The sequence below is a fragment of the Echeneis naucrates genome, chromosome 1, assembly GCF_900963305.1.
Source record: "Echeneis naucrates chromosome 1, fEcheNa1.1, whole genome shotgun sequence".
In the NCBI taxonomy this organism is placed as follows: domain Eukaryota; kingdom Metazoa; phylum Chordata; class Actinopteri; order Carangiformes; family Echeneidae; genus Echeneis; species Echeneis naucrates.
In genome coordinates this window covers 7,976,379-7,989,726 of record NC_042511.1, presented here as the reverse complement: position 1 = coordinate 7,989,726, position 13,348 = coordinate 7,976,379, and the positions used below count along the sequence as shown (strand labels likewise).

The following is a 13,348-nucleotide window of genomic DNA, read 5'->3' as shown; positions in this document are numbered from 1 at the left end:
CCTGTAAAAAAGATTAAAGTGACTGTAAATATTTTTATCTTACCATATTGAGATCTGGCCCTCCTTCACCAAGCAGCAGTGCCTCCAAAAGGAAACACAGGGTGGCAACTTTGCTGATGTCCACCTGCCGAATCACCTGAGTGCAATTCTTCAACACAAACTGGAGACCCCTCTCAACATAGTGCTCAAACAGCTCCAGCAGGTATGTTTGCACCTGGTCTGGGAGCTAGTTGGACAGGAGCGCGTGAAAGAGGAAAGAATTAATGGGAGTTGGCTGTGGCCAGAACAGGGTAGAGTTACACAGGGATCTCTGCAAGCTTTACAAACTGTACTCGATAAAAGACTCTTCTTACAACTGGAATCAATGTACCCAACCAAATAGCTGCTCATTAAAAAAAAATGACAAAGCCAATTTAAAAATCACTAGATATGAGGATGGTCAACAAACAGAGAAGTCAATTAGATGTGGCATCCAAGAGAAGAAAGAGAAGAAAGAAAGAGAGTTGGTAAGCGATGGCCCACTCTCTCTATGGTACTGAGTCACCCTAAATAGCTCAGGGCTTATATTGCATACTTTAACTTTGAGGTGATGCTCTGCCATCAAGGTTTATGCTGATGCTGAAGTTATACTGCCACTGATGTCTGAAAGGGGACATTACCATACATGCAACAGCGCACACACAGTCGGGAACAGTTGGCCACCATTTCACAAAAAGAGAATACAAAACCAATGATTCTGGCAGATGAGGCATTAGTAGTTAGTGGTATAAAGTCTTTCCCTGCAACTGATGTTCGAATCAAAGGTTCAAAACTATGATCACTTATTTTATGCATAATACAAATCATTAATTTGTTCATTCATTCATTCAATTATTCATCTTCTACCGCTACCATTTCCAGGTAGCAGGGGGTGCTGGAGCCAATCCCAGCTCTCAATGGGTGAGGACAGTATACACCCTGGACAGGCGGCTAATCCATCACTGGGCCAACATACAGAGACCGGTAGAGACAACCACTCACACTCATACTCATTCCTATGGACAATTTAGAGTCACCAATTAACCTAAACATGCATGTTTTAGGATGGAGGGATGAAACCGGAGTACCCGGAGGAAACCCACACAAACACGGGGAGAACATTCCTCACAAGTCCTCACATAAAGGCCCCAGGCCGGGAAATGAACCCAAGACCTTCTTGCTGTGAGGCAACAGCGCTAACCACTATTCTGCCTTGCTGCCTAATACAAATCTAATTACATTATAAACAAATACTGCTACTAATCTGCTATTATTATACGTGTGTTAAAACAGGATGTGCCACCTTGGCTCCTAGATTAGCAATCCATGTCTGCACAGTGGGCATCCACTTAAGATCATCAGGATCAATATACACCATCCCACAGCGACTGACTGTGGCTGGGGATGCCACAGCCAAGTCCTGGACCTGCGAAACACAGAGTGATACATGTTACCTTTGTGGACATACCAGGCTTTACAGTTAGATTAGATAAATTAAACAAGGAGCACAAAATACTGCAATCATTTGTTCAACTGTATGTCCATTTTCAGTGACGTGAACATCAAATATAAATCTTACTTATTGACCCTATAAAACGGCTCTAACCTCAAACACCATATGTATGGATGGGGTTAATTTGATTCTCTCGCTGTTCGCCAAGCAAAGCATCTTGTTGTCATCAAGTACTGTGTTCATGTTCTCAATCCACAAAGCATCAACTGGTCCATCACAGATCACCCACTTGTGGTAATCGCTGGTATCACTGACTGCATCACGGACGCTCAGAGCCATAAGTCCGTCACGCCACTCCAGTGTCAACGTATTAACCTGAGGATGAGGTAAATAATTAATGTCTCCAGACGAAGAAGTAAAGAAGATGTATCACTTTCACTGAAGTCTGTTAGTACCTCTCCATAGAGCTCTCCCATGGTGACTGATTTTGGATTGAGGACATATGTCTTGACAGGCTGATAGAAAGGGTTATTCGCCATGCCACTGCTGTGATGCAGGCTGTCCAGAGTGTCTGCCAGTATGGTGTAGACAGTGGTTTTACCTCCACCAGTAGGCCCCACCAACATCACACCATGACGCACTAACATAGTCTCATAGAGTTGGATCACCTAGTCCACAGAACAAAATAATATAGCAAAAAATGTAAAATGTGTGAAAGGTGGCTAGCTTTACATCACTAATCAGAGGTTTTGCAATATGTCTACAGAAAATACTCATACAAACTAAATTTTACTCACATCTGTGGATAGAACCTGACTTTATAAAAACCCTGTCTATGTAATGTCTACCAGAGACCTGCTGGAAAAGTATGTATTTTTGGAATGTGGGTGTACCAACCCTTTTAAGGATAATGAACTGTACCTTCTTGGTCATGCTAGGCAAGGGCTGCAGGTTCCGTTTAACCAGAGACTCCAGAATGGTGGAGTGCAACACACCATAGTCATGCTCAGGGATACACACACCGGGGAACAGATCTGACAGTATACCACTGGAGTGGGACAGGAGGAATGGGGAGGTGGGGGCGGGTTGTACAGTAATCCACAAAATAGATAGATTGATAGATAGACAGATAAATATTTTATTAATCAAAAAAAAAAAATGTAAGCATATAATTTAAATATAAAATGATTGTTTTCACATATAATAACACAAACAAATAACTTTAATTTTACTCCATCAATATCAAGTAATGCAGAAGTAAGATAGGCTTACCCAAACAGCGCAGCATCATCAGTGAGGAACTTTGGCAAGTTGGAATCCCTCAGTGCTCTGATAAGAACAACATCTTCACTGAGTTGGGGGTTATCCCTCTTTAGGGACCTAAGAACAAATAGATTTTTATTTTGGGACTCTCTTGGAAAAATGTTGATACATCAAGCATTTTGTTAAAATTATGGTATTGATTAGGGGCACTAAAAGTTATTTATGCACAATAAAAGACAAAATGGACTTGCCTTCAGAAGTGACAACACAACCAACTCTTCAAATTAGTTGTGGCACTTTAAAAATGTTGTAAGCATTCACAGCCTAAGAGTGTGTTTCTTGCTTTGTAAATTTACTGCAAAATTTTAATTTGCTTATACAATTGAACACTTTTTCAAATTAAAGTCATCTGTGCCAGTTTTAGTGAAGAATGGGACAAAATTTACAGCAATTCTTGCAGAAAGAGTTCAGGGTTAGGTGTGTTTTGGTAGCGCTTGAGACAGAGAGGGTTCACTTTAAAGATGATGATGATGATTATAAAAATGTAGAAACACAATCAAGATAACAAGAAGCTAATGTTTGCTATAAATTCAATATTGGACATCCTGATCTTCACAACTAGCTGGCTCCATTCATTCATATTAAAGTGAGAAAAAAACATTATAAACAATAAGTCAGAAGATAATTAATGTGTGCTTCTGCACAACCAGCCAATGGCAGCAATTCACTGAGCTCCAGCTAGAAAGTAACCTGAAAAGAGTAACTATGATTGCATGTGGTCAAGAGCATCAATTCAAATCACTTGACAGTATGTACACAAGTGTACCAGGAACAACTCGGTTTCTGTTATCACCAAATGTATCTATCTAATCTCGTTCCTTATTTCTTCATGTCTCAACAAATACCTCATCTGAACTATTTGACCAATACAAATCATATATAGTGTGCTTATTGTTTATTTAAAATTATTATAGTGCTTCTTTTCTTTTTTTTTTATAGTTTTACTTTTATATTTGATTACATTTTACTGACTAGATGAGAGTTCAGCAACAAACATGATCATGTTAGCCAACTGTTTCTGCAGTAGACAAACATGATAGCTGTGTACTGAAATTTTGCCATTTAACATCTGTGATCTGTAATAGCAGTCTAGATACATTGTTATTTGATACACTGAATGTATTCATACATATATGTTTGTTTGTCTCTAAGTATCTCACAGTCACAATGATCCTGCTGGGATTCTTCTGAAAAGGGGAATACTTGGAGTTGTCAGTAACTGAATGCACATGTGTATCAGTGAGTGTGTAAGGCTCTGACCCTGCCATGACTAGGACAGACTTGACTGCTCTCATGCCAAAATCGTAGTGGTCCTGCTGGGACAGCTGCTCGGAGCAGAGCTTGTACATCTGGGTCATCTTCCTCGCAAGGATTTTACTGGATTCAAATCCCTCTGAGTACAGAATCACCTGGAAAAAGGCACAGAAGGAATGGAACTGTAAACTGTTAGGTAGAGAACATATCCAAGCATTAAACCATGCACGCAGAGATTCTTACCTCGGCAATGAGTGCATAGTTTGGGACCATCATTGCTATGGGTCGGAAGAGAGCTTTAAGGTTGTCAGGTAGCTCCGTCCTTCCAGCATAGCCTGGGTTCATGGTGATGAATGCAGCACACGTCATCACCAGCTTGATTTCATGACCCTCAAAGTGAAACCTTGATAGCTACATAACACACAGAGTTCACTGAGAAATCTCAGTCCAACAGAATAATTATTATACAACAAATTAGTTGTTTGATAAAATACCACAGAAACCATATAAAGTGTTGCTTTTTCCTCAATACTTAGTATTGTATATTCAGTAGACAAATAATATATATCTGACTCTTTCAGTCTGTAACCCTATTCATTTGGTTGTTCTTAGCACCCTAGGTCAACAGACAAATGTTCTTAACTCAAATATCTTGTAATCATTTCATTTAAGACAAATTTAAAGTAGCCTATATATGTGTCTTTGTGGGTGTACCTTGGCAGCTTTAGCATTTCGTATTGTTATAAGCTGCTGAGCAATCACAGACAACACCTCTATGTCGATTCGGTTAAATTCGTCAAAACAACACCAGGCTCCAGACTGAGCAAGCCCACTGAAGAAGCGGCCCATCATCTGGAAGATAGACATGTGATTGATGAAAGAAAACAGTAAGTATATTTCAAGTAATAATTTAAATCTAAAAAACTGCAGAGTAAGTGGAGATTTGGTCTTTTGATTTAAGTGTTGACCTGTTAGATCAGAATATAGTCGAGTATATGTTAGCAGCAGCAGGTGCTTCAGTAATTTCATTAAACATGCATTACTTTGTCTTATTTACACTATGAGCGACATGAAAAGCAAACTTCAAAGGAATAATATCTTATTGGACTGATAATAAATATCACATTTAATAGGAGCTAAGAAGACAGTGGAGCCAGATCTGGGAAAAGCATTACCACATGAAATCAGATTGTGAGACCACCCCTGTTAAATCAGAGCCCAGTCTAACTCTTTAACATTATAGGTGTCTCCTAGCAATAATTTACTAGGGAGAATGGCTTTCCAAATGCACTGCAAGACACAGCACAATGCATTTGATATGAAACTGGAGTGCAAAGTTTTGGGGTCATAAAACACAGATATACTCAAGTTGTTGATTAAAACATGTCAATATAGTGTGTTTGTCAGCTGATCATAATTCATAGGTGAATGAGTGTATGTGTGTAACAGACAGTGAACAACCCAGATGTATCGCAGCATCTGTCTGTTAATTAGGTTAGCAAGATCAATTCCTGAATTTTAATTTGTTTAGATTGGGTTAATGGACTGCAGCTTGAATAAAATGGTAATGTAATAAATATACCCGAATTGGATATTTTAACCAATTACCATCCAAATATAAGGTATAGAAAATGTGCCTTGATATGTATGAACGTTTTGGGGTTCGGGCTTTCTTTAAAGCTCTGTCAAGCGTACCAGTGCCATAATTAACACAGGACAGAATGCTTTTGCAATAGTGCCATCTATAGGCAACTCTTAGAAAGTACAGAGTGAGATTGAACGAACACACAGAGTGTAACAGTCACTTGAGGGAAAATAGATGAAGAAGTGCAGGTGAACTGATGGTGGAACAAATAAATAAGTGGAAACTATCAAACAAAAAAGTAAAGTGCAATAAAAGGAACAAACAAAAGTTTATAGATATATATAGATTGGTGATGACCTTATAATCAAGGCCATCAGAGCAGTTGAAGACCACACACTGAATGGCCAAGGCTTTAGCCAAGTCCTTCGTGGTCTCTGTTTTGCCTGTCCCTGCCGGTCCAGCTGGTGCACCTCCTAAATCCAACTGGAGCGCCCCCATTAGACACAGATAGCAGCGGTCCTGAACAATAGAGATGGGTGAATGATATTAAAAAGTGCAGAAGATTTTGGATGTAGCAATTACACCCAAAATCGTTTGTAATTTAAAAAACAACATGATGGAAACCTGAGGAGTTGCTGTTCTATACTGGCACTATGAGACAAGTCTATGCAATCTAAAGGACTGAGTACAGGGGATACAAACATATGCTATGCTGAAGGTTTGTCAAACTTAATATAAAATTTGTGTTTCCATCATACAACACATATTTGGTATTACCGTGAGTGGTGTGATGACCAGCCGTGGACAGGCTCCCAGGTATTCGTAGCCATAAATGTAAGTGGACAGAGCCATTGTGGCTACACAGTTGTCCAGGTCGAAGTCCCAGTAGTAGCGCAACTGTCTCTGCCATTCAAAGTTAGACCTTGTATCCACCTGAAACAGAAAACTGAAGTTACTTTGAAGTGATGAGTAGTTACAACTCTCTGAGGAAATTCCCCAGTCCACTCTTGTTATTACAAGCATGTTTGATGCTGTACACTATTGTACCTTCTGCCGAACCAGATCAGTGACAATGTCTCTTGCATGGACATCAATGGTGATGAGGGCTGTGATGATATTACGGTGTAAAGTAGGGAGCTGTCCTCGCACCAATGCTGCCAGGGCATTTAGCCTCTAAACGAACACACAAAACCACACAAATAGTGTTGACTTAAGTTGAAAAGAGTTTTCATCTTTCTCTCTAACAGGGACAAAAATGAGATGACAAGGACAAAACCAAGCAGTGTAGGTAAGAGAGGATTACATCAAAGTTGATGGACTCAAATCCCTGTAGGGCAGCAAAGTGGTCATGGTCTCCCTCCAAGCAGGCATCCATGTCCCTACACCACATCATCTGTGAAATTGTCAGCACCACCTGGTGGACACAGAAACAAACTGATTCTACACTGCTTAAAAAAACAAATACAAAAAAAAAAAAAAAAAAAGCACTTAGTATCCCCTGAAACTATAACAAAACATTTACCATCAGTCACTGAGGTACAATATGTCCAAAAGTAAACATGCTGCTCACAGTGTGTAAAGTGTAAAAGTGTAAAATGTACTGGAAACTATATGTATTGTCTTGACATTTACCCAGGCAAGGCCAATAGGCGTAATACTATATATGCAGTAGCACACAAGACTGTCTAAACTAGCCTGCAAAGCAGCAGTGTAATGTGTGTCTGTGTGTACCTGTGATGGATATCCAGCCACCACCCATTCCTCCCGAGACTTCATCCCGTAGTCTACAATGGCAGCTTTGCTGAGGTGTTTTAGTGAAGAAAACATGGCCTCCTCCACCTTGCAAAGCCAATCTTCCACATTACCTTGTGCCTTCAGCCCCTCAGTCAAACCAACCTAGACCACAGACAGAGGTACAAGTTAAGTTAAGGACACATTTACAGGTGATTTGCCTTTTTCATTTATTTATTTTTTAATACGTTTTCACAATGAAACCTTTCCTTGGTCTTTGTGATAGGAGCACCAATAACACATTTTTAATGAATGTGCAGTACATATAAAGTTTTTATTTGTGTAATACCAAATAAATGTTTGGACACACTTTCCTATTCATTTGAATGGGAAAGTGTGTCCAAACGCTCAACTGGTACAATATACTACATTATTTTTGCTTTCATTTTGATATTTGCACTTATGCTTGCTTCATTGATTACTTATAGGCCCACTCATTTTAATTATATCTTACTTAGTTCTTTTGTATTTTTTTTTTAATTTTTTTTATTCTATCACTGTTATGATTTATGTGTTTACATATTTTAGTAATACTTCTATTTCTATTCAGGAAATAGAATGTGTAATTTCTGAGGAAAACAAGCAACCTTTATTTATTACATTTTAATCATTTCAACTTGGACTTTTGTCCATCCACTATTTTGCCTTAATTACGGTTGCACAATTTGAGAATCAATTTCAGTCTATTATTACTTTAGGGTTTGTACCTTCTCTCCCTCAGGAGAAACCATATACAGGATGTCTTTACTGTATATTCTCTCCTCTTCTCCAGGATCCTGAGAAAGTCCAGTCATACTGGAAGACTGTTTAGGCAGCAAGGCAAACTCTAGTCGGGTAATGGCATCAAAACACTTTCTAAGATGAGGCTGTACAGCCTGGGGATTTCTTGTTTGGGCCAAGATCTTTAACAACTCATCATTAGATAAGAAGTAGAACCTGCAGGGGACAGATAAAGGATGAATATCAATATCAGCTGTCAACAATAAACATCGGCCATCATATCTACCACTCTGTGGCAGATACCAGACTGAAGAAATGTTTAGATTCATAATTGGCATCTGCAGAGTGGGAACTGTCATCATCAGACTATACACAGACTATTGTAAAATTGTAAATTGATTTTGTGAGCACAGAAAACTACTGGTCAAGAAAAGAAACAAAAGAAATAATAAAACAAACCAAAACAATGCATGTGTAAACAACAAAGCACTTGTATACCTGGGAAAGATGACTCTCTTGGATTCAAGGTATGCTTCTAGGCACTTCTGTATCTCATCCAGAAGAGCATTGTTGTGCTGAAAATTCTCCAGCAGATCTGTGTGGGGGTAAAATGAAAAGTCTCTATGGTGTATGAAAATGTGTTGACCTGAGCAAGCGTGATCATGCATCAATACAAATTGGATACCAATTTGCACTGTTTTTTTGTGTCCTTCTCAGCCCATCCTATCAGAACACCTACCAGGTTGTGTGGCTGCTTTAAGAGCATTGGGCATCTTCTTGACCCTCGCCATGATTTGCTTCCAGGACTTGTCCACTTTAAGGAACATCTTTGACTCTGCAGGGAGCTGCCTCTTGATGTCTGGGGCTAAGAAAATACTCTCTAGGTACAGCCAGTTCCTTTGGCATGTAAGCCATTCATCCTGCAAAGGCAGGAGGGGCAGAGGGGGATCAGAACAATGTGGCCGAAGAAATCAATAACGCTAATACACTTGAGTCTTAAATATATATTGTTAGTCTTTATGTCGATAAATTGCAATATGTGACTCAACATATATTAACAAAACATAATTGCTTCTGCAGCCAGCAGGGAGAGCTACTGCATTACATTTGAGGCAAACTCTGAATTAAGCTGTGGAAGACAAGCCCTAATATTTAGAGTCACAGTCACTTGAGCAATGCTCTCTCTATGGCATGGCCTCTGTTCTAAGCCTTTACCAGTGTTTGGTTGAAGAGGTTCAGCTGTCTCAGCAATTTGTCCACCCTGAGCTTGATGGGTGCAACATAATGAGAAGATGCCACTGTGCCCACATTAATAATGCTGTCATCCAGTAGTACCTGGAAAACACACCAATACTGTAAATTAGATGCACTCCAAGGCAACGAGGGAAAAGGCTGTATGTTGGAATATGCGTTCTGCATACCTGGATATCATCTGTGCCTCCTAAGATGAACACCTCTTTAGAGTCACCATGAGAGAGAACTGTGAACTCAGTCGTCTTCCACAACTCCTCCACCTGCATTGCTCATGAAGAAGGCAGAGGTTTTACAACATTGACTCGCTGTGCCCCACTCAACATGTATCAGTGTACATGTACATGAGATTCTGTAGTGGTGGCATGGCGAGACTTGGCAAGAGTGTTGTGACAGAGGAGGAAAGTCTGGACTCTTTGGTGCCTCATTCCTCAGGGACTTGGAGATACCAATTTGCACTGCTTTCATATTAGATTCTCTTTGATTACACTTAATGATTGAGTAGAACTTTAGTACAGTGGGTTCCAAGTGTCTGAGACCATGTCCCATTAATTTGAATGGAAACCATTTAGTACCAGAGTTTGCAGTTGTATATGCTTATTATAAGGAATCCAGAAAAGGTTTGTATATATGTTGATTGAAAAAAGGGCACCAGAAAACAGCATATAAAACTCTTAAAAAATGTATAAAATGTTGTTTTTATCCTGCGTGGATGATGACAAACAGCTCATATTTGTCATCATCCTGGTCTGGGTGTGAGTGTGAGCGGTTGTTCATCTCTGTCTGTCTCTGTATGTTGGCCCTGTGTTGGACTGGTGGCCTGCCTAGGGTGTACCCCACCCTCGCCCAATATGAGCTGGGATTGGTTCCTGCATCCCCTGCAACCCAGACATGGATAAGCTGTAGAAAATGATTGAATTAATGCACAGTCTCAGAATAGTTTGTTAATTTAATTACATTTGAGTGAAAAGCTCATCTGCCCTTTAATATGAATCCACAGCTTTACTCTGTATACAGATTAAAAAAGAGAGGAAACCATCTTGATTCTGTTTAAAATGGCAGCACACCTCAACGACTTACAAATTATCATTCATTCATTCATTCATCTTTTACTGCTTATCCATTTCTGGATTTCCAGGTGACTACTATTTTGGAAACACAGTAAATGCAATTTATTGAATTTTAAACGCCAGAAATCTCTGTATTTGCAGAGGAGTCCTTGCACCTTTGAAATAATGTTCTCCATCGAGGCTTCTCCTGATGCCTGTCCTGACACCTGAAAATTAGGGCTTGTGTTAGTTCTGTTTACGTAAGTTAAACTTAAAAAAATATTCATTTGGCTATAACTAGTCTGGTTATTTGTGTTGACGTGCAATTCTATGCTAGACCTCATAAAAAAATATCTAAAGTAGTTGGTTAAAATGAAGGCAAATATTACAAACTATATAGCATCTTAATCTCTATGCTACCTCTTGTATCTGTGTGCTATAGGAAAATATGTTGAGCTCCTCCAAAACAGCCACAGTAAGCTCCTCAGCATTTAGGGAAGTCCCCACATTCTTCTCCAGGGTCTTCCAGTGTGCTGGCTTCATGCAAGGGTTACGCAGATCAGTGAGCACAGGCAGCTGAAAGAGAACACATTAACACCATTTAGATATGAGTATGAGTAGAGTATGTATATATGTATATTTATGTTACAATTTGAAAACAGCTTTGTGAAAAACTTTGTTAATTATAATAGAAAATATACATATCAACGCCAATCACTAATAAAACACCATCTCCTACTCACCCTCTGCTTCATGGCTTCCACCTTGGCCTTTAGACTTGGCAAAACATTGTTAAATGGCAGGCCCTTCTCCAGCTGGCTGATGTATTTACTGTATTTAGTCACCTGTGAGCTGAACTGCTCTAGGTCCAACTGCCAAAGTGTGCTCTGGGGAAGAGACACAGCCAAGGTTAAATGTGAGGAAGTGCCACTTATGTCTGTGTGCCTAAATTTTACTGTACGGCTGTTCAGGCTGACTCCACCACAAAGCCGTTGTGTTAGGTGCACTTCACCTGCTGCCATCCATTCTGGAGAGAGTCCCATTCCTCTAGAGAGTCCCACAGCAGTTGCATCAGCCTGAACTTTGTGGTTAATTCCTCAAGCAAGTCAAATTTGGTTACCTCCAGCTTTATGTAAAGAAGAAGAACTAGTTGGATTTGCTTTGGATTTCCAGGCTTGTTTGCTGGTAATAACAGTAACATTGTCTTTTTACCTACACAAAATAATTTTATGACTTGCTACGTTTAATGGGCAAATAATTTTGTAATTACAGAGCAAATCTACAAATACAGCACCTTAAATTCCTTCTGGTAGGATGCAAACGTGGAAGCCTGGGCCTGCAACTCGTTTATAGAGATCTGGTTTTCCCCCAGCAGCCCACGCACTATGAAGGAATCTGCATTGATGTCAGAGATTTCAGGAACCTCCACAACAAGGAAAAAATAAAACAAATAAATAAGAAATAGGGCAAAGCTCTGTATACAGTAGATTTAACTTAAGTAACGAGGCGTAGCATGAAAAATACCAGAGATTCATATACTGCTTATATATCCCATGTACCTCTAACTTAAGCTTGACTTTCTTGACGTTATTGTTCAGTTCCTTTATGTCCTTGCTTAGGGATGAGCAAAACATTTCCATTCTGGCATTCCTCCCTTCCATTGCATTATCAAACAGCACACGCAGGGAGTTAAATGAAGGTTGCAAGGTGGCAAAAACAACCAGATCATCAGGTGGTGTGGGTACTGAGTACATGTTAATCAGGTTGTACATTTGACACACTGTTTCCTGCTCCTCCTTTATCACCACAATCTGGTAAGTGGGAAATCAAAGCAAAAAATAGTAATTATATATATAGAGTTAAAGAAAAAAGAATCAAATGGAAAAGGTGGGAAAGGGAACAGGGAAAAAAATATGCCTTTTGTTTTAGTAAAAACATGAGATTATTAACAGGCTGCTATTAACATAAAATTCATGACTTACCCTCTCCTGTATCTCATCAAGGGACATGAGTGAGTTGGCTAGCTCCACTGTAGTACAGGGATTGAACTCAAGTTTAAACTGGGCTTCACAAGTTTCGGAAAGGATGGCATCTAATTTCCTCCTAGCTAGTTGACTGAGCATCTCGTTAATAACCTGTAGCAAAGATTCAGAGCGAAGAAATTATTCTGTTAACAAATATTTTCCATTAGATCACCAACTGGGGCATAGGGCACTGCCTGTATTTCCATTTCAGTTACACTGTTGTTTGAATCACTGTACCTCACCCCAAGTTTGATGGATTTTAAAGTGGGTTACTGGGATATATATCTGTGTGCAATATTTCACCTCCAGACAGCGAAGGGAAGATGACAGAAGCTGTTCTTTGAGCTTTGTTTTATCCACCATCAATATCCCAAGATTTCTCTTCTGTTGAATGGATAAAACCTCTTTATTCTCGTTGTGGTATAACTCCAGTGATTTTCCAAAGAAGGACACTCCTGGGAAATTAAGTCAACAGTCAGTGGAAAACAGCCATGCTGTTTACTTTCCATCCTGTGCCATTTAACTACAACTTGTGGTTTGTCTTGCAGGTTTTATCTTCAACACTACTCATCTACTGCATTACACAGTGAGAGCCCTTAGCAGCAAATTGCTCCAACAACCGCAAGTCATTCACTCCAACTGCCTCATCACCTATTCAATAGCCACCACACTATGCTATTTTGCTACACACTGTGTGTGTCTTTTTGGAATAAATAAATAAATAAAAAAATAAATAAAAAAATAAAAAACTGCATAATATGTACAGTATTTATCTGTGTAAAAAGGGCATCTTTCATTTTTTAAATAACAAAGCACTACTCTCAACTGAACTGCTCTTCGTTTTTTGAGTGGGGGGTTTTTCACAAAAATAATGTCTAAG

The 13,348-nt window shown here is 39.3% G+C and overlaps 1 protein-coding gene across 1 annotated transcript in view; it reads right to left on the bottom strand.

The window, feature by feature from the left end:
• dnah6 (dynein, axonemal, heavy chain 6) overlaps positions 1 to 13,348 on the bottom strand; it is a 43,931-nt gene that overhangs the window by 27,300 nt on the left and 3,283 nt on the right. The window contains exons 13-39 of the mRNA XM_029512083.1: positions 12,772 to 12,923; positions 12,427 to 12,579; positions 12,004 to 12,255; positions 11,739 to 11,867; positions 11,457 to 11,570; positions 11,188 to 11,331; positions 10,865 to 11,020; positions 10,621 to 10,671; positions 9,566 to 9,658; positions 9,360 to 9,479; positions 8,884 to 9,064; positions 8,643 to 8,739; positions 8,132 to 8,360; positions 7,365 to 7,529; positions 6,937 to 7,047; positions 6,681 to 6,806; positions 6,411 to 6,566; positions 5,991 to 6,152; positions 4,763 to 4,900; positions 4,292 to 4,459; positions 4,055 to 4,203; positions 2,744 to 2,851; positions 2,393 to 2,519; positions 1,927 to 2,139; positions 1,625 to 1,846; positions 1,310 to 1,444; positions 44 to 214 (exon numbers count right to left, since the gene is read on the bottom strand). Of these exons, the coding sequence (XP_029367943.1) occupies positions 44 to 214; positions 1,310 to 1,444; positions 1,625 to 1,846; positions 1,927 to 2,139; positions 2,393 to 2,519; positions 2,744 to 2,851; positions 4,055 to 4,203; positions 4,292 to 4,459; positions 4,763 to 4,900; positions 5,991 to 6,152; positions 6,411 to 6,566; positions 6,681 to 6,806; positions 6,937 to 7,047; positions 7,365 to 7,529; positions 8,132 to 8,360; positions 8,643 to 8,739; positions 8,884 to 9,064; positions 9,360 to 9,479; positions 9,566 to 9,658; positions 10,621 to 10,671; positions 10,865 to 11,020; positions 11,188 to 11,331; positions 11,457 to 11,570; positions 11,739 to 11,867; positions 12,004 to 12,255; positions 12,427 to 12,579; positions 12,772 to 12,923 (4,022 nt within the window). The remainder of the gene's footprint in view (positions 1 to 43; positions 215 to 1,309; positions 1,445 to 1,624; positions 1,847 to 1,926; positions 2,140 to 2,392; positions 2,520 to 2,743; positions 2,852 to 4,054; positions 4,204 to 4,291; positions 4,460 to 4,762; positions 4,901 to 5,990; positions 6,153 to 6,410; positions 6,567 to 6,680; positions 6,807 to 6,936; positions 7,048 to 7,364; positions 7,530 to 8,131; positions 8,361 to 8,642; positions 8,740 to 8,883; positions 9,065 to 9,359; positions 9,480 to 9,565; positions 9,659 to 10,620; positions 10,672 to 10,864; positions 11,021 to 11,187; positions 11,332 to 11,456; positions 11,571 to 11,738; positions 11,868 to 12,003; positions 12,256 to 12,426; positions 12,580 to 12,771; positions 12,924 to 13,348) is intronic.